This window comes from Lepisma saccharinum, chromosome 1 (genome assembly GCF_977018435.1).
Source record: "Lepisma saccharinum chromosome 1, izLepSacc3.1, whole genome shotgun sequence".
Classification (NCBI taxonomy): domain Eukaryota; kingdom Metazoa; phylum Arthropoda; class Insecta; order Zygentoma; family Lepismatidae; genus Lepisma; species Lepisma saccharinum.
This window is the reverse complement of record NC_139229.1, coordinates 160,239,918-160,261,778: the sequence shown is the minus strand read 5'-3', so window position 1 is coordinate 160,261,778 and position 21,861 is coordinate 160,239,918. Positions and strand designations below refer to the sequence as shown.

The 21,861-nt window shown below is 38.3% G+C and overlaps 1 protein-coding gene across 2 annotated transcripts in view; it reads right to left on the bottom strand.

Moving 5' to 3' along the window:
• The window catches only part of LOC146003038 (condensin-2 complex subunit G2-like), a 94,352-nt gene that overhangs the window by 58,973 nt on the left and 13,518 nt on the right, over nt 1–21,861 (bottom strand). For both annotated transcript variants that reach the window (XM_083141203.1, XM_083141207.1), the window contains exons 5-8: nt 14,400–14,522; nt 9,412–9,597; nt 5,005–5,118; nt 4,245–4,433 (exon numbers count right to left, since the gene is read on the bottom strand). In XM_083141203.1, coding sequence (XP_082997329.1) covers nt 4,245–4,433; nt 5,005–5,118; nt 9,412–9,597; nt 14,400–14,522 — 612 coding nt within the window. The remainder of the gene's footprint in view (nt 1–4,244; nt 4,434–5,004; nt 5,119–9,411; nt 9,598–14,399; nt 14,523–21,861) is intronic.

Here is a 21,861-nt window from a genome sequence, read left to right as displayed (position 1 = left end):
AAAATATGACTTTATTTTGATATACGTATCCTACACTTTGTTTAACTAATATTTCTGGTACATGTTTGGCTTTTACAGAATATTTCAACCCTGTTTTCATACATCACAGTAAAATACTTCTTACGTCATGTGCCGACAACATACTAGTTAAAAACAACACATTAAAAGACACTTTAAAAGTTTGTCCAAGCTTTTGACTCCATCTCAGACATCATCAGGGCTGGTCAAGAGACAGCGAAGAAGACACAGTTGTGGTTCCACTGACTCTACTTGCTGTCTGCTGGAAGATGTTGTTGCGGTCTTCAGGTTGGTAAGTTCTTGATTGTTGAGATTGATGGCTGAGGGAGATTGGTTTTTAAGTTTGACTGTCTTATACCATGATAAATAAAGATTTCCACATAAATTGTAGTTGAGATTATTTGTGTTTTTAATCATGTGTACACCTTCCTAAACATCCTGTTCAATTTTTTCGTTAGCATGCACCAAAAAGAAAACAATCCTGTGGTAATTGGTGGTTGGTTTCTACAAGGGCCATTCAAGGTTGACCGAGATTTTTGTACGTAAAAAATTGATGATTAGCCGGATCATGATGAAACGTGCGGGTGACGTAATGTATTCCTTCGCGAGTAACTAGCACCTGGCATGACGTATTTCGCGCATGCGCAGCAGTTGCAGCGAACATGGCGGCAAGCAGTGTGTCTGTGGCTGTGGAGCAGCGGTGTGTAATCAAATTTCTCGTCAAGGAGAAAGTGAAACCAGCTGAGATTTTCAGACGATTGCAAGCACAGTATGGTGAATAAACGATGTCGCAGACAAGAGTGTACGAATGGTGTGAGCAGTTTCGCGAAGGACGGGAGCTGGTGACAAATGAAGCGCATGGACACATTCGCCCGACTGCAGTCACACCAGTGAATATTGCACGTGTTGAGCAAATGATTCTTGAGAACCGGTGAGTAACAGTGCAGGATATTGCTGCCGAGGTGAATATCAGTGTCGGGAGTGTTGAGACAATCATTCACGACCACTTACGCTTCCGCAAAATCTGTGCAAGGTGGGTTTGCCGCCAGCTGACATTCGATCAGAAGTGGACACGCAGGACGGTATGTGAACAGCTTCTGAATCGGTTTCAAGCAGGTGATGAATTGTTGCAATCCATCATCACGTGTGATGAAACATGGTTGCACAATTCAACCCCAGAGACCAAAAGACGCAGCCGTCCGCTGGAAAGATCATGGCAAGTGTCCTCTGGGACATGAAGGGCGTTATCCATGTGGATTTTCTGGACAAAGGGAGCATGATTAATGCCCAGTATTACTCCACATTGTTGAGTGGTGCTGTACGAAAGTCCATTCGCAAGAAAAGACCTGAGATGTTGTCTGGAAATGTCATTCTTCTCCATGACAATGCCCGCCCTCACAACAACAACTCTGGCTGACATGCGCTGGGAAGTTCTGCTCCATCCCCCCAACAGTCCAGATTTAGCCCCCAGTGATTATCATTTGTTTGCACCCCTTAAAGACCATCTGGGAAGGAAGAAATTCATGACAGACGAAGCACTGCTGAGCGATGTCCTCCAGTGGCTACGACAACAACCAAGTTCTTTCTATGCCAAAGGAATTCGGGAGCTGCCAGAACGATGGCAACGGTGCCTCGGCGTGCACGGAGAATTCTTTGAAAAACTGACATAGTTTGGTGTTTCTTCTGCTACCTATTTCCTCTGCAGAAATAAAATTCCCAGTCAACCTTGAACGACCCTTGTATGATGTGTTTGGCCAACCTGGAAGAACTTTCTTTCCTACATACCGTATTTACTTGAGTACTCCTCGCCCTCGAATAAGCCATGCACCTGGATTTCAGAGAAGGGAAAAAAAATCATGACACTATTCAAACTTACACTTCCCTTAAAATTTCTTAATTTGCTTGTAAATAGTATTTCTGCATATGTTTTGTGCATTATACCTCTATTGAGTGATATCTTATTTATGTACAAAGAAACAGCACACTTTAGCCGTAATGTGGAATTTTATTTCAAATTAAAGACACACACCTTTTGCACTTACAACTACTCTTCTCCACTACTGCCATCATCAGAGCTTGCTTCCCCTGTATCACTGTCTCACATGTAGTCAGTCATCTTCTGTCCCATCGAGTTTGTTCGATATGGAACACTTTTTGAAACTCTTGCCCACCAACATGGGTGAAATGCAGGACCATGCATTTTTAACCCACTAACAAAGGAGGTTGACATCAGGATGCTTAATTCCCCCCTCCCCCCATGGTGTAAACTGGTGGTTATTTGAAGAAATCTAATTTGTATATTGTTCCTTTAGAGCAATTTTGAAAGGCCGACTTATACACACATCAAGGGGTTGCAAAACTGATATTAACCTTCCACATTCAGCAGAAACTGCAAATCGAAATTGTAATTTTTCACAAACACAGTCAAGCAGCTTCCCTTCTATTTCCAGAAATTTAGCCTTTTGTCCTCGAAAACCTCTCCGATTGCCACACGTGTTTAGCAGTATTTCCTTTTTTTCTCCAATCTCTCACACAACTCTCACCTATATTTAGGAACAGCAGCATGATTTTCTATTTCCTCCGCTTCTTGAATGACGCGTAACTTTTCATGTGCTGTAAAATATCGCAATCTTCTTCCTTTAGTGGTCATCTTGCTTTTAGCATCCATCTGTGAAGCAAGATAAGAAGGAAGCTACTCAAATGAGTCGCTGCAACACAAAACAAGTCTTACAGCTTCCCCCACCCACACTCACGGAGCTGGATTGGCCAGACGTAAACATCCAGGTGGTTGCTGTCTTTATCTTTTTCTTGGCGCCATTGTGACTACAGAATGATTCCCTTGGCAAAAGGCAAAGCAGAATATTCTTTGCCCTTCTGTCTGCAAGCTTTTCATGAATTAAGTTGACCAAATTTTTTACAGGAGGAGGAGGAGGGGAGGTGAAGAAACAACTCACATAATCCAGTGAAGGGAGAGAGAACTGTGATTTAATTAAACCAGGACATATTTAGAATTATTTTTTCCACTTGATACATGAATTATGGCAAACGTGTTTTATTTTCTTTCCAAGAACACAGGCTGAGATAACATCTTGACCACCACTCGTTCTCTCGTAAGCTTGTATAATGGGTTGCATACCTATGTAAGATAAATTGTTTACACCTGGTGATAAGCTCTATACTCGAGTAAGCTGCGAACCCCCATTTTCTGCCACGTTTGTAAGGAAAAAAGTGCATGGGGTATTCGAGTAAATACGGTATGTATCCCATGTGGTCTGCGAATCTGTCTTTGATATGTGTTTTTAATTGGCCTATATATTTCCTGTTGCATTTGCATTTCATGCTGTAGATGCCGGAGTTCATTAAAATATCTTTGTCATAAGTTTTGAAGCCTGTCAAACTTTGGCCTACGGATTTTCCAGGTTTGTATACTACTTTGTTCTTACTTTAACAAATCACTCACTCTCTTGGAAGAAAAGTGCAGTATATTTTTCTCTTTTACCTCAAAGACAAGATATTAATGCATGCAACTTTTACATAGTGTACAAGGTACAGCTCTACAGATTTTCAATACACACACTCATATATATATCTACATAAAAACATTCAGCTGATCAATCGATGTCTTGAAACTGAAGTGCACCACCACTACCAGAAAAAAAAAAAAAAAAAAAGGTCTTGTAATATACAACAAACAGGAGAAAACAAATGTAGACAAATATTTTGGGGTAGGACACTTGTATAATATTGCTGGCTGAATGGTGTTTTGTCGTATCGCCACTTTTCGTTGGAAATGAGTTGATGACATTATCGTGTTCCACGTTAATGCATCATGTTCCCAAACGACGTGAATGTCAAGTGGTGTGAATCTATCAACAATAATCAAAGGTCTGAGCAAATGTTTGCAAAATCCACATGCTTCAAATTTCAATCAGCTCCCTTGAAAATTTGTGCCGATGGACATACGACAATACAGTATTGAGCCAGCAATAGGTATCAGAATATTTAAGATGATTATGTAGTTGGTATAAGAAAAATATAGTGGGACTTTGATTTTACATTTTTCAGGTGACCAAGATGAAGCTCTATTTGGACCATCAGGATTGAATGTATAATGCAGGAAGATTTAAAATCCAGAATGGAATAATCATGGTTTCACTGTAATTGGTAAGTTCTAACTTCAACAAATCACTCTCTTGCAAGTTAAGCTATATTCATTTAATACTTGCCTTCAGCATACGCCAGATGAGAGGTGCATACAGTTGTGCTAACACATTTTCGACCACCGGATTCCGTTCTAAATGTATTGCAGAGAGAACATTGACTAAATTATGTCCAAGTTGAATCATCTCGTTGCCTTTCCTTTGAACATAAAATGCATGGTGGATGAGATCCCTAAGGCACTTCTCTTCTATGAGCTGCATGTGTGAAAAAAAGACTGTAAATAAAACTATGGGCATTTTTTTTTAAGTTACATAATTTCTATTAAATTATGTTATTGCAAGCACCAATGGCATGAAAACATTTTGTGATATCACATGCTTCTATCATAAGAACTTTACTTGTAAATCAGAAATATATAGATTACACATTCTTTCTGGTATACAAATAAAGATTAAAGATTTGATTGAGGGACCATACAATATCCCAAAGTATAACCAATCAGTGTTTAATTTATTTTAATACAGAAAGGACTCTGTATCAGCTGTGAATATTAGAAATGGCGTAAGTTTTCTAGAATAACCATCTCTTATTTTCAAAATGGAATCTGAAAAAATTGATGCTACTGTACTAAAATCCATGCTGAACAGTTCTGGTTCTTCTTAAGACTGCGGAGAACCAATAGCAATTCAAGTTTAAAAGTGGTTCTTATTTCTGAGAGGCAATATTTCTCCCTGGTTTCCTAGCACTTTCTCAAGCAAGCAAGCAGAAGAAGAAAAAAAAATGATATTCATATCTGCAAATTCATAACACATAAAAAATACTTACACTTTTGATGGTACGGTTTGCATTGATCCAAGCAGCATAGTAAATTTTACCAATATCCTTTGCTTGAGTGTTCTTACAACTTGGAAGTATTTCTTTTATGTTATTGTGAAGCTCCTGAAAAACAAAACTTCCATTACAACTGCACTGATACCTGTCTTTTCTTCAGCATTATTTATGCTTTAAGATACCGACCGAAAACAAAGTTTGAGTATTTTTTAAGTCCACTTTATGCACAGATAGGCTAATTTGGACTGGACCTACAGCTTAAAGTAGGATCCATATCACACTGTGCCTCCATCAGGTGGGGTAATACTATTTCATTAAGGGAAGAGTAAAAAGCGATTGTCTTCCCTTTTTCTGGTGATAAAAAAAATTCATGCATGAACTAATAAAAATATTCCCACGAGTGTATCAGTGGATATGCAAAGATTGTGTGCAAACTATGGATGTGAAGCAGCAGATTTCCCGTTAAAGATAAAACAATAATAATAATAATAATTTAACAGAATATCTAAGACTGAACCAATATTGATACCAATACATTTACTGATTACTAGCAACAGTGATACTTAATATTGTAATGGCAAAGAACTACAACATTTATAAATTTTAAAATGTAACTATTACATTTTAACTGCAAGATTTCTATTTTTAAATAATCTAGGGATTTAACAGATTAATTGGTACTCATCCAATAATATTACCGATCCACTATTCCATTACATATTTTTGAAAGCCATAAATACAATTTGTTGTCATTTTCTATGAAGATAAATATAAGATTCAGATACCCCTAATTTGTAAAGCAAATGTCACAAACTTTATACATTTTGACTTCTTCCGCTTTCGGAAACTTACAATGTGGCAAACATCCCTATAAGAACTGGTTTTGGATGTAGGATAATACCTCCAAACAAAAAATAGGATTGTCAAGTATCGGCATAGGTGGGAGAAGTATGTAACTTTAGAATGTGAATAAAGAACTTCCTATGTCATTTGCATGCATCACAATTGGGGGGAAAATATTGGATGATTTAAGTATATTACAATATTAGCAAGAAAAAATCCAGGTGTAGGGCCAATAACCCAACCAGAGTGAAACAACAAATAATCAGAGAAATCAAAGGAAAGAACATGGACGGATTCATTGGAGGCAACAAGACAAGAAAAGGACAACGATATTTGGAACATGGAATATTACTTCCTTAACAGGCAAAGAAACTGAAATAGTTGGAGAAATGGGGAAATATGTATAAAATTAAGGTACTAGGAGTTAGTGAAACTAAGAAAAAAGGAAATGGAGTAAAGATTCTGGATATCAATTACGCACTTTTCTACTCAAGAATAAGTAAGAAAAACAGGGCTAAGGAAGGAGTATGAATTAGTTTAGAAGCAAATTACAGAGCAAAAGTGATAGAATGGGAACCAGTGAGCTCCAGAATAATAAAAGTAAATTTAGATCTAGAAGAAAAAGTAGCACTTATACAAGTATATGCCCCAACCCAAGATGCAGAAGAATTTGATAAAGACCAGTTGTACACAAATCTCCAAGAGACAGTGGATAAAGCCAGATATATTGCAAGGCATGTTGTGATAATGGGAGATTGGAATGGTAGGATAGGAAATGAAGAAGAAAGGGAACATGGGAGTATGGGAAGACATGGAGCTGAAAGAACTGTAAATACAAATGGAGAGCGAATGAAAAACTTTTGCATAGATAACAATTTGCTCATAGGTAACACATTTTACCTCACAAGCAGATTCATAAAATAACTTTTGAAGCTGGAAATAGAGGAGCCAGAACTTTACATACACCAGGACAATGAGATATGCCGTACAGGATGTTAAGGTATAAAGAATTACAGAGCTAAGCACTGAACATAGACTACTCATCATGAAGACAGATTTCAAGAACCAAGAAAGCAGAAAACGAAAAGATACACAAAAATAAAAGTAGCACAATTACGAATCCAAGAGAAAAGATCAAAATTTGAAAGAAGAATGACGGAAGAATTGAGCATAAGAGACGAAGTAATTAATAGGGAAGATACATTGGAAAAGAGATGGAATGTGTTAAGAATAACTCTGCTTAAAAAAGCAGAAGAGGTGTGTGGACTTACCACAATAGGAGGACAAAAGAAAATAACAAAATGGTGGAGCAATGCTGTTAAAGAGGAAGTTAAAAAGAAGAAAGAAGCTTGGAAAAAGTATATCAGAAATAAATCAGAAAATAACTGGAATGAATATGTACAAAAAAGAAATTGTGCCAAGCAGGCAGTAAATCAAGCAAAGATGGAAGCTTGGAAAGATTTTGGAAGGGAAACTGAAGAGAATTATCAAAGAAATGTTAAACAATTCTGGCAAACAGTCAAAAACCTTAAAGGGAAATATGGAAAGAGAAAAAGGAATATAGAAGATAGAGAAGGGAACATCAAAACAGAAAAAGAGGAAGTACTAAAAGTATGGAGTGAATACTGGGGAGAAATGTTCAAACAAAATCAAGAAAAGGAAGAGAGAGGTAATGCTGAAGAGAGAGTACAGGGTGAGCGCCAAGATAGAAATGGAATAGAATTGTTTGAAGTAGAGCTGGTAATAGAAAAGATAAAGCTTGGAAAATCGACAGGTGCAGATGAAATATCCCCAGAGCTTATCAAATATGGAGGAAAGGAGGTTATACGGTGGATGTGGAGAATATGTAAAGCATGGGCGAATAACAACGTACCAACAGACTGTGAGAAAAATATAATAATACCAATTTACAAGAAGTGGCCGCGGTGGCTCAGTCAGTAACACATCTGACTACCATGCTAAAGGTCCCGGGTTCGATCCCCGGCCGGTTCAAATCTGGGAACTTTTCTAACGATCATAGCGGCCCCGGTGCCCACCCAGCGTCGAATAACATGGGTACCTGGGGGAAACCCTGGGGGGTAAAGGCAGTCAGGAGCGTGATGCTGATCACATCACCCCCACTTATGACCGGATCAAGAAAGTGTGGGGCGTTACCCCCACACCCCCTATACGCCTTCATGGCGTTGTGCTATGCACAGGGGAGCACTTTACCCTTTTTTTTTCTTTTCTCTTTTTTTAATTTACAAGAAGGGTAGAACAATCAAGTGCAAAAATTACAGAGCCACATGCCTGTCCTCAGTAGCTATGAAGGTCTACACAAGAATTCTGGAAATGAAATTACGAAATGAAGTGGAAAACAGACTAGAAGAAGAGAAATCTGCATTTAGAAAGTATCGTCAGGCACAGGATCATATATTTACACTGAAGCAAGTCATTGAAAAGGCATTACATAAGGGAAGAGAAGCTTATGTAGCCTTCCTGGATCTGAGAGCAGCTTTTAATACGGTACAACCTGAAGAGAGAACAACTATGGGATGCACTGTTGAAAATTGGAACATCTCCTGCACTTGTACAGAGAATACAAAGTGTATACAAGAGAGTGAAAGGAACAGTCAGATTAGCAGGAAAATGCTCAGACAGAAATAGGAGTAAAACAGGGAGACAGCCTGAGCCCCTACTGTTTATTATCCTTATGAACCAGATCATCAATGTAAACTAAGAACTGGGAGATATAAAGTAGGAAACCGAAAGATGAGACCAGTACAAGAACAATCATTTGTATATGCTGATGACATTGCCCTAGTGATGAGGAATAGAGAGGAATTACAGAAGGCAGTAATTGAATGCGCGAGTACAATACAAGACAAAGGAATGAGCATGAACGTGGATAAGAGTAAATTGATGGTGGTGACAAAAGAAAGAGAAATTGTACCCCTAAATATACAGTTGAAAAAGAAGCAGCTGATACACATACCTAGGAACAGCCATAATGTCAGATGGAAGAATGGATGAAGAGTGAATGATAGGGTACAGAAGGCAAGTCAAGTGTACTATCAACTCAACAACACATATATTGGAAAAAGGAAATAAGTGAACAAACAAAGAAGATGTTGACAATCTACATTACCACATTGCTGTATGGAACAGAGAGCTTGACAATATTACCAAAACAGAATAGCAGATTTCAAGCAGTGGAGATGAGACACCTACGAGAAGTAGTGGGAAAGACTTGAAGAGATAGGATTAGAAGTACCACCATTACAGACCAGTTACAGAAAAAACCTGCAATGGTTTGGACATGTTACAAGAATGGAGGAGGAGGATCGCAAACCTAGACAGGTGCTTGAGGCCAGACCAGAAGGCAAGAAGGGAAGAGGACGACCAAGAGTTCAATGGGAAGATTATGTGGAAAAGATAGGAAAGAAGAAAGGTAAACCATGCCGGAAGTCCGAAAATTAGCCTTGAACCAAAAAGTGTACAGGAAGTGAATGGAACCTGATGCAATGGCAGAAGGGGATGAAAAAGAAGAAGTAGTAGTAGTAAGAAAAATATACTTACTTGAACAAACTGAGGTCCCAAAGAAAATAAATATGCAATGAAGTTCAGACCTTCTGGACATGATAGATACAGTGTGCTACGTGCAGCTTGCACCAACAACCTTTTCAGTTCTTGATTTGAGTCACCATCAAATCTAAAGGCAACTAGTGACTCCCTCATCTGGTACACTCTCTTAACATCATTTTTCTGGGGAAAAGATCAATATACAAATCAATTCAAATAAATCACAAAGAAAAATATGTATTAAGTTAAAACATCAAGAACATGAAATATGAGGGGCATGTAAAAAAAAGGGACGATTGGTTAAAAAAAAGGGACGATTGGTTATTACAGAGAATAAAATGAAGCGAGAAAATTTTTATTTTGATGCTATACAAGTGCATACCCTGGCTCTTTTTCTACATAGTCACCATGACGCTCCAAGCATTTTTGGTACCGTGGAACAAGTTTACGTAGACCCTCTGAGTAGAAATCTGCTGCCTGGGATTTCAGGCAGTCGAGAACTGATGTCTTGAGAACTTCACTATTATCGAAACGTTGCGAAGCAAGCTACTTTTTGAGATGAAGGAACAGAAAGTAATCACTTGGGGAAAGATCAGGACTGTATGGTGGGTGATTAAAATGTTCCCATCGGAATTTTTGAATTGTCACAACAGTATGGTCAGCTGTGTGTGGGCGGGCGTTGTCATGAATAAGCAGAATTCCTGACCTAACATTCCTCTTCACCTGTTTTGGATGGCACGTTGCAGATTAGACAGTGTTTGGCAATAGACATCTGCTGTAATGGTTCATCCCGATTCCAGGAATTCCACAAGGGTTACCATTTTGGTCCCAAAACACGGTTGCCATGATTTTGCGATGTGATGGTGTTTGCTTGAATTTCTTCGGTTTTGGTGAACTGGAGTGACACCATTGCGTGGATTGCTGGTTCGACTCACCAGTGACGTACGATATCCAGGTTTAGTCTCCAGTCACTATGTGAGAAAACAAGTCATCCCCATCCTTCTCCCAGCGAGCCAAAAGATCACATGCTGATTTCATTCCTTCATCTTTGTGAGTGTTTGTCAACATTTTTGGCACCCACTTCGCACACAGTTTGCGATAACCAAGATGTTATTATTATTATATTATTACAATTCGGTGCAAGGTTTTATCAGACACTTCAGGAAACTCCTTGCCTAGATCAGTAATGGTGAAACGGTGATTGGATTGCACTTTCTCATCAACACGTTGCACAAGGTCATCCGTCAGAACACTAGGCCTGCAGCTCCGCTTGTCATCATGGATATTTGAACGTCCTTTCCGAAAAGCACGGCACCATTGTCTTACCTCTCCCTCACTCATTACTGTTGGTCCGTAAATGGCACACAATTTCCGATGAATGTCAGCTGCACTCAGTCCTTTTGTGTTGAGAAATCTAATCACCGACCTCACCTCGCATTTGGTGGGATTTTCTATTACAGCAGATATTTCAACTTCCTGCTACTCGCACGTACGCACCTCCACACTGAGAAATATGCCTCTGTTGCAGGCACAGAATACTAAAGCATGCTTCCGTGCACGCGCAGCTTCGTTAGTGTTGCCAGTCCCAAGCAAAAAATTATCGGCCCCTTTTCTTTACATGTGCCTCGTAATACTCATGAACAGCAGTTCCTCCTCCCACATCACATTTACTACGTTCAGGTTATGAAACCATTTTTTATTTTATTAAGAAGCTTGTCTTATTGCAGACATCTATAGCGTTTCAAACAGGTGTTCTCGGGTTACCAGTTACGTTAAATTCGAGTTAGCTTCCAACGTTTTGAGCACATACATTGCTCTGATCTTCAGAAAATGTAAAAATGGAGACCAGGGTAAGGTTATATATATGACTATGATGTGGTGGAGCTTGGGCACTGTTATCCTATTGGCTCACTTTATATCCTGATGTTTTCATTGGCTGGTGTCTTGTTTTTATGGAGGAGTGGGTTCCAGGCTTTACTGAGCTGGAGTCCCACGTCCCTGTTGAGATTGGTGCTTTCCCGTGAAATGGCTATGGCTTCCTTTACCTGTCGGTCCCAGTAACCGGCACATTTGGCTATTAATTTGGTGTCAGCAAATAAAATCCTATGTCCCTCAGTGATGCTGTGTTCCCTAAGTCCTGACTTCTCTGGTTGGAATAATCTGATATTGCTCTGATGATCAGTCCGTCGCTGCTAAATGGTGCATCTTGTTTGGCTTTCCGGAGGTGTGTCCGATGAATGGTAAAACTGTTAAAGTGGGGCGTTCCTGTCCTGTGTTGCTACTGGTAGAGGGGCTGTATGGTGTAGAATCGGTCCTTGTAAGGGCCACACAGTTGTCCGTGCTTGGTCTCTGCTGAGATGAAACTGCCTTGTTGATCACCCTGCCCTGTTGATATCTCTGAAGTGGTATCCATTCTGCTGTAGAGTAGTTCTGAGGTGAGTGAATTCTGATTGTAGATTCTCCTGGTACAAAACGGTTACTGCTCTGTGGGCTAGTGTGTTCAGAACAGCGAGGCGTTGTGCTTTGTGATGGAAGCTATTGGCATTTAGGTACAGGTTGGTGTGGGTGGGTTTTCTGTACACACTATGTCTGAGGGTGCCATCTGGTTTGCAGCGGATTAGGATGTCCAGGAATGGGAGGCAGCCATCTTTTTCTATCTCCATCAAGAACTGGATGTTTGAATGCAGTTTGTTGAGGAAATCCAGGAAACTATGTAATGCTGGTCATCCGTGTGGCCAAATGACGAAAATGTCGTCCACATATCTGTAGAAACAGGAAGGTTGGTTGGGAGCGTCTTTCAGTGCTTCATGTTCAAAATGTTCCATGTAGAAGTTCGCGATCGCCGGTGAGAGTGGCGAACCCATGGCAACTCCATCAGTTTGTTCGTAATATTTCCAGTTGTAGAGGAAATATGTGGAACTTAGCGTGTGGCAGAAGAGATTAACTATGGCTGGTGGAAAGTGGCTTCCTAGAAGTTCCAATGTGTCTTTCACTGGGACTCTGGTGAACAGGGAAACTACATAAAAACTGATGAGAATGTTGGTTTGGGAAAATCTTGAGTTTCTTCAGTTCCTGGACGAATTCAGTGGAGTGCTTAACACGATGTTCACATTGTCCGACTAGAGGTTGAAGCAGAGATGTGAGGTATTTGACAATTCTATAGGTTGGACTGGCTATAGCACTGACAATGGGTCTCAGGGGGGCACCCATTTTGTGGATTTTTGGTAAGCCATACAATCTGGAAGGCTGTCTGCCATGCTCTGTCAAGTGTTTGTTTTCTGTTCCACTGCTGCGGTGGGGTCCCTCGGTACTTCTCTGTATGCCTGTCCACTCAGAATTTCTGCAATCTTCTCCCAATAGGCAAGCGATGGTAGTAACACTGTTGCGTTCCCTTTGTCTGTTAGTAGAATCGTGATGTCAGGGTCAGAACGGAGTGATTTCAGAGCTGCACATTCTTCTTTGGTTATGTTGGATTTTGGTAGTACCGCTCTCCTGAGAGTCCAGCTGACTCCTTGATGAATTTCGTCTTTAGCATCTGGAGAAAAGACAGATAACCACTCTTTCGATACCGGAGATGATGTCCTCGGGAAAGACGCTCCCTTATAATCATTCTGTTTCTACAGTGGATGACACTTTCGTCATTTGGCCACATGGATAACCGGCATTACATGGATTCCTAGATTTCCTCAACAAACGACATTCAAACATCCAGTTCTCCATGGAGATAGAATAGAATAGAAAAAGATGACTGACTCCCATTCCTGGACATCATAATCAAACCAGATGGCACCCTCAGACATAGTGTGTACAGAAAACCCATCCACACCAACCTGTACCTAAATGCCAATAGCTTCCATCACAAAGCACAACATCTTGCTGTTTTGAACACACTAGCCCACAGGGCAGTAACAGTTTTGTACCAGGAGAATCTTACAATCAGAATTCACTCACCTAAGAACCACTCTACAGCAGAATGGATACCACATCAGAGATATCAACAGGGCAGGGTGATCAACAAGGCAGTTTCATCTCAGCAGAGACCAAGCACGGACAATTTAGAAGAGCTGGCCGATTCTCCACAACCCAGGGAAGTCGAACATGAGGACAAGGCCCATACAAGGACCGATTCTACACCATACAGCCCCTCTACCAGTAGCAACAAAGGACAGGAACACCCCACTGTAACAGTTTTACCATTCGTCAAACACACCTCCGGGAAGTTGAACAGAATTCTAGCCAGGCACGGGGTGAAGACCATTCACAGGCTGCCACTGAAAACCAAGGCCCTACTCCATTCAATCAAAGATGACCTGGAACTCCGCATTCCAGGAGTATACTGTATACCCTGTGAGTGTGGGACACCATAAATAGGCCAAACAGGATGCACCATTTAGCAGCGACAGACTGAACAGATTATTCCAACCAGAAAAGTCAAGACTTGCGGAACACAGCATCACTTAGGGACACAGGATTGTATTTGCTGACACCAAAATAGCCAAATGTGCCAGTTACTAAGACCGACGGGTAAAGGAAGCCATAGCCATTTCACAGGAAAGCACCAATCTCAACAGGGATGTGGGACTCCAGCTCAGTAACGCCTGGAACCCACTCCTCCATAAAAACAAGACACCAGCCAATGAGAACATCAGGATCTAGAGCGAGCCAATAGGATAACAGTGCCACAGCTCCACCACATCATAGTCATATATATAACCTTACACTGGTCTGCATTTTTACATTGCCTGAAGATGAGAGAGCAATGTATACGCTCAAAACGTTGGAAGCTAATTCCAATTTAACCTGACTGGTAACCCGAGAACACCTGTTCGATTCAAGTCGCCAGAAAAGTGACAATTCCTATCCTATATCATTCTTTATCAAAAATGCATACAGACATTGTGCAGCAAATGTCAACACTAATTCTCACAATAACTTTGAATTGATGGCAATGTTAGCTGTATTCTGACTAAAAGATTTTTACTTACCACACCCCTTGCTTGAAAAGTCCTTCTTAACAGTAAAGTCAGTGCGTTTCCACAATATGATTCACAGTATTCAAGTTTTCTTTTCCACCAAATTTCACATAATTGGATACCCAGATTTTGAATCTGAAAAAGAAATATTAATACATGAGAAAAATGCAGCAAGAGTACGAATATGAAAAAAAAAATGCAAAATAAGTCACTTAATACAATTTTAATGCAGTGCACACTGAACAAAACGCTCAACTAGTCCTGGATTCACTGCAACTAATCCTATGGTTACCTCAAGAAAATTACTGGACTTGCACAATAAGTTCACATGTGAGACGTGGGACTGAAACTTCAGAAATAAGAAAATCTGAAAAACAATCAGACATGTCATGTTCTTCGTTTTAATATAATTTTACATTCCTACAGAAAACCAAACAGATTATCTTAGTACTTGAGTTGAGTTTGCAATAATGAATTCTGCACATGTTTGTTCTTTTGCAAAATCAAATTCAGCAAGGACATCAGTTGTCATCTGTTCTGGAAATTCCAGCAAAAGGATCTAGAAAGAAGCCTAAAAGAAAAAAAGTAGGTGACCTGGCTCTAATGAAACTTGGGTTTCATAGCAGAGGGCTTAGTAGTAGAGGTTGGAAACAGAACCTTCTGTAGTTGAACTAAAGAATTTTAGACTCTGTAAATATCATGGATAACAGCAATGCTTCTGACACAAACTATTTACTTCCTGTCACAAAGATCAATTGAGAGATTAGTTACAATAAGCGATAGTCAACTTCGGTTTGTAGAGATGAAGAAAGGACACACACTTATTATGATGAAACTTTTGCATCTTGTATGTTTTTAATTAAAAAAAGCAAAACGTGAAGGGGTGCTTTCTCAATACAATCTACTGCGAAAGCTACCCTTTTATGCAAATTTTATGTTAGAGCAAATGAATATTCCTTTCCTTTCTAAGTGTACAGAGAAATGACCGCTAAGGAAAGTTTTGTCAAAAATGACGTGTCTTGAGCACAATATTTAAATTGAAAGAACAGGAGATTTTATTAAATCTATTCAGGTGTGGTGTCTTGCATGTGGTGTTTTAGTGTGTTTATGTGCCCTCATTAGCCTCTGTACATATGTGGATCTAAATATTATTTCAAAAAATAAATATAATACACCAGATTGGAGAAAACTTTGATTTTTAAGGTAAGTGAACTACATATATAGATAGCTCTTCAGTAATTGCTATACTGAACTACATCTGAAGCAGTGGCGTATTCTGAAAATTTGACCTGGTTTACTGCAACAATTCTTACTTATTGTATATATTTATTACTAGGGGCCGGGACTTTATGTATAACATATTTTTTATTTGGAATCGGATCGAATCTGATAAAAATCAGCCGAAATAGATGAACTTCATAAGGCACATTTTGACATTTTACAAATTTGTCATTTTTACAACAAATTTCTTCAAGTTTCTCATAATAACACATATTTCTGTATAATTTCACAATTGTCTTGCATGTAATCGGTTATTTTATAATTTTTTCTTCATACCTTCAGCACATCGGATAGTTTATATCCAGAATAAAGAAATTACAAACAAAGAAATTAAATTGAGGAAAAATGTTCTCTCTCATTGTTTTGCAGGCACGGAAGTAAACAAGTTTCAATTGGTCTTATTTCTTTACCTGTTTCTTGCTTCTCGCAACGATCAGTCCAAAGCAAAAATAACATTTGGTATATTACAGCCCCTACTTTATCGGCAATCAAGTATGGCAGTTTCAAGATTATTTGTTTGAGCCAGGTACGTGTGTAGTTGTTGGAGTGAATAGAATGCCTCCTCTAAAGGAATCTGTTGCTGTGAGACTGAGGGAGAGATGTGAGATGACAAGATTCTGTCTTGCAAGTTGTGTGAAAGCGGGGTAGGATATTTGAAGAGTTCTTCATCATTGCAACATTTAGACACGGTGAAACATCAAAATCTGCCTTAAAAAGTTGTTTGTGTACTGATTGCCTAGATTTATCAGAGCTGAAGCAAGTTGCCAATTATGCTTTAGTTTCCACAAAGGTGTAAATCTGACATGATAATTGCAGTGAACATCTCATTATTAGAGCCCGGAAGTTCAGACATTTATTTTCGTTAAAATAGGCAGGCAAAAAGGCATTTATAATGTGGAAAATAGGCACTAAAAATGGGAAAAAAGGCAAAATAAACTGAAAAAAACACATTTGAAAGTCACTTACTTTTATCTATAATTTCTGGCAAAATGTTAATGAAGCATACATAAAACAAGCAAATGTAGCTGGACTCATTCCGATAACAGCATTTTCACCTTTTAGAATATCACAAATTGTTTTAAATTGTTTCAAGTCATCATTTGCACTCACTACCCATTTGCACTTTTCCACAACAGCTGACCCCTTTTCTCCTGACACTTCCATCATCTGCTGCATAGATTCCTCGAAGATTTTCATGGATGCTTCATGGATGCTACAAGAGTCTCACCTCTTTTTTCTAGCTTTGTAATTGTCTCTGGCAATGCACCATAATGTGCAAAAATAAATAACAGTTCATTCTTCAGTTCGAATAGCACAGGAGTTTTTTTCACTTCACGAATTGAAGCTGCTTCATTTTCTGGAAGAGCATCGATCACCTCACTGATTTTTTCAATGTGGTTAGCATAATATATAGCTGCTGATATCCAGGTTCCCCATCTCATCAAGACTGGTTGCGGAGGTAAACTAAGCTCAGGTGCAACTTCCTGAAATGTTCGGGTTCAAGAGGGAGATCTCAGAAATATCTTCTTTGTGTTCGAAATCAACCTGTCCACTTCTGGGTGCAACACACTAACTTTTTCGGCGATTCTGTGCATTGCGTGGGCTACATATGTGATATGAAGCATGTTCGGGAAGAGAATTTTCAATGATATCACAGCCTTCTTTATATAGGGAGCTGCATCACTGATAAAAAGTAACATGTCATCATGATGTACACCATCTGGCCAGAGCAGAAGTAGGGAATTTGAGAAAAACTGAGCTATTGACGAACCATTGGCTCTCTCTAGTTGTTCTGACATGAGAAGAAATGACGAGGATTCTCTGCATGTTGGTTCCATAGTTCATATGATGACGTTGGCTATTCAGCGTCCCATAGCTTTCATCAGTACTTTCATCTGTTTAAATCCAAACCTTCTTTCCACCAACTTCAGCACGAAATCTTTGCAGAGCTTCTTCGTAGCAGATGCTTAAATATGTTTTCCGCAGCTCAGATTCCGACGGCACCGTTTCTTTAGTGTATTTCTCCAGGAATTTCCTCAGTGACTTGTTTTCCACTTTCCAGAAAGGTATCCCTGCTTCCATGAAAGCTTTGCACAGTTCAAGAGAAAACTGAGATTTCCTGTTGGATGAAGTGCCCACTGTTGAAATTAGGGATATCTTCTTCTGTTCAACCTTTTTGGCAACTGCAGATTTATGTTTTGCTGTTGACACATGCTGAGATATAAAGTACTTTTTCTCATGGTTGAATGTTTTTTCACATATCTTGCAGAGAAGAATAGTACCGTCTGTCAAAAATGTGCTTTCACCAAATTCATGCACATAACCATGTAACTTACCACTTAATAGCACACTAAATTTCGGCATGATGACAACTACACGATCCTTTCCTTCCACAGTGCAGAACTAAACTAAAGATAGAGAACTTGATTTTGGAATCCATGCAAAGGCCCTTGGGCATTAGTGCTGTTTCTTGTCAATAACCTCCTGACACGGACGCTGGACGTGATGACGTAATTGTGCAGGTGTTCTGCAACAGGTTTTCAGCAGTCAATCATTCACAAGGACATGTTAACGGAAAGGCAATATCTTAACTCAGCATGAAATACTATTTTTTTTAAACACACTTTTCTCCTTCAGCAATGTTGAAACATACGTGAGTTCAATATTACTTAAATAAGGCGAAAATTATTCACATAATAAACGGAAGAAAAATAAATGCCAACAACGTTTTTAGGGAGAAAAATAATTTATTTACACATTTTTTTAAAAATATGTTCAAATTTCATTGAAAAAGGCAAAAATAGGCATTATAATTAAAAATAGGCAGTGGGGTCCCAAATAGGCAAAATAGGCAAAATGAAAAGGCTTCTAAAACATTCGAAACAACATAAAAAACGTATATCCGGAAAAATTTTATCAATATATGCAGTAGATAAAAAGAGACATTTTGCCAAACTTCCGGGCTCTACTCATTATATTCAATATTTTCCCACTACATTCTTCGGTTAAAGGGATTTGACTTAATTTAAAACCTCACCCCCACCCTAGTCAATCTTCCCTGGAAGATACTGACATCCCACATAATGAGAAATTCAAAAGTACTGTTGTACATATTTCGAGCTTTACTGGTAATATTTTTGCATTTATCTAACATTTTTAATTTTTCATGACATATTTCTCACCTTTTATGACATAATTACATACATTTTTTACAGTTTTATAAAGTCCCGGGCCCTATACATATTAATTTGATATAATATAAATGAAACACCAATGCAGCCATACAAGTAAAACAAAAACAGAAGTCTTGACAACTTCACATTTTCCAGCAACTTCAATGTAAATGAAAAAAGTTGGTTTACTGCTAGTAAACCAGACAACATGGGAGAATATGCCACTGATCTGAAGAGCTTCATACAAGGTTTGAGACAATTTTTCTGAATAGAAACCTACTTCTTCTGGAAAAGAAAATCAGCACAGCCTAAATCACCTATTGATATACTAACTAACTCTCTAGCCTTCTTAAACCCGAAGGTTCATGGCTGCAGCAACACAAACCTTCCATGTGTCCCTATCCTCAGCAAGATCTATATACTCTTTTCCATTACTACCAATTTCCTTTAGGTCCATCTCAACATTATCCCTCCATCTTTGTCTTGGTCTACCTACTGGTCTCTTACCATCAGGTTTCCCAACAAGAATCCTGTAAACTCTTCTTTCCTCTCCCATTCCTGCTATATTGCCTGACCACCTAAGTCTTCTTGATTTAATCATTCTAATAATATCTGCACATGAATACAAATTATGTACTTCTAAATTATGTAACCTTCTCCACTCACCTGTCTCTTCATCCCTTTTAGGCCCAAATATTTTCCTAAGGATCTTATTTTCAAATACTCTCAATTTATGTTCCTCTTTCAATGTAAGGAACCAAGTTTCGCATCCATATAATATTACAGGCAAAACTACTGTTTTGTATATTTTAACTTTTAGTTTCTTAGATATTAAACGAGACGACAAAAGTTTATGAAGAGAGAAGTAACATACATTTCCTGAATTAAGCCTGTTTTTTATTTCCTCTTTAATATCATTTTCATTTGTTAGTATTACTCCTAAGTATTTGAATTTGGAAACTGGTTCAAACGAGTTGTTATCAATAATTAGATTTTGATTATTACCTAACACTTGGTTTCGGCCTGTAAGCATATATTTAGTTTTCTCTTTGTTAACTTCCAAACCTATCTCTTTAGCTGCTTTGAAAAAATATTTTAGCATTATTCTTAATTGTATTTACATAATCCCCTAATAAGTCTACATCATCTGCATATGCTAACAACTGAGTCACACTGTTTAATTTTAGTCTTTCATTAGTTTCTCTTACCTTCCTAACAGCATATTCTAAGGCAAAATTAAAGAGCAATGGAGATAATGCATCTCCTTGTTTAAACCCATCATGAATTGTAAATTTGTCAGACATATTAATATTCACACGAATTTTACTTTCTGTTTCACTGGTGCATACTTTTATCATATTAACAAGCTTCTTAGGTATTCCAAACTCGACTAATATATTATATAATTTATCTCTTTTGACTGAATCATACGCTTTTTTAAAATCAATGAATAGCTGATGGACATTTTGATTATATTCCCACTTTTTCTCAAGTGTCTGTCTGATGTGAAAAATTTGATCTGTTACGTTTAAATCCACATTGATGATAACCTATAATTTCATTAGCATATGGGATTTGTCTTCCTAAAAGAATGTTAGATAATATTTTATTTGTTGTTGAGTAGAGAAATTCCACGTTAATTATTGCAGTTCATTTTATCACCTTTTTAAAAGACAGGAAGTAAAGTAAAGTGAAGTGTAAAAGTAAAGTAAAGTAACATACATTTCCTGAATTAAGCCTGTTTTTTATTTCCTCTTTAATATCATTTTCATTTGTTAGTATTACTCCTAAGTATTTGAATTTGGAAACTGGTTCAAACGAGTTGTTATCAATAATTAGATTTTGATTATTACCTAACACTTGGTTTCGGCCTGTAAGCATATATTTAGTTTTCTCTTTGTTAACTTCCAAACCTATCTCTTTAGCTGCTTTGAAAAAATATTTTAGCATTATTCTTAATTGTATTTACATAATCCCCAGGAACAATTATGGATTCTTTCCACTGTTGAGGGATTTCTCTTTTATTCCATATTAAACAAATTAATTTATGAATTTGGCATATTAACGAATTCCCACCATATTTAATTAATTCAGCTGGTATTAAACCAAAGCCAGGTGCTTTGTTATTCTTTAGCCTTTTAATAGCATCTTCAACTTCAGTCAAGTTAGTTTCTGGAACTAAAGGTTCTGCTGTGTGTCCTTCATTTACTTCTGATTTATCTCCTACATGAACATTTAAAAGGTCATTAAAGTAGATCTTCCATGTATTTATATTTAACCTTTACTCTGCTGAGGGGGTCGCCAAGGCCTTTTATTGCGAATTTTAAATTCGTACACTTACTTGACAAAAAATGTCATAACTCGTAGACTATTTGACCAATCTACTTCGCGTAACTTTTGTTTTGCAGCTAAACCATCAGAGCATGCATCTGTGCAGAAATCAAAACGCCAAAGCCAATAAGAGGGGTTAAGTGGGCAGCGGCCCCAACTTTCAATGAAAAAAAATCATAAAAATGGGGAGTTTGCCCCCTCTTCCCCTGCTATTTTGGGAAGGGGACCCAAACTTTAGCCTTATTTTCGAAGAATGGTCCTTCCTCAATCGAATGAAAGTCATTTCATGTTCCTGGGTGCATTACAAGTTGAGAAATTATCGAATATGTAAAACTGTTTTTTTTACGAAATATAGCTAATTTGCATATTGCTATAACTCGTAGACTATTTGACCAATCTACTTCGGGTAACTTTTGTTTTGCAGCTAAAACATCAGGGCATGCAACCGTGCAGAAATCAAAACGCCAAAGCCAATAAGAGGGGTTGGATGGGCCGCAGCCCCCAACTTTCAACTTTCAATAAAAAAATTATAAAAATGGGGGAGTTTGCCCCCCTCTTCCCCCGCTATTTTAGCTTTATTTTCAAAGAATGGTCCTTTCTCAACCGAATGACATGCAAGAAGAAACACAAACAATCACGGGCATGCAGGAGCCACATGAATTCACAGCCACCAAAAAAAGCACAGAGCA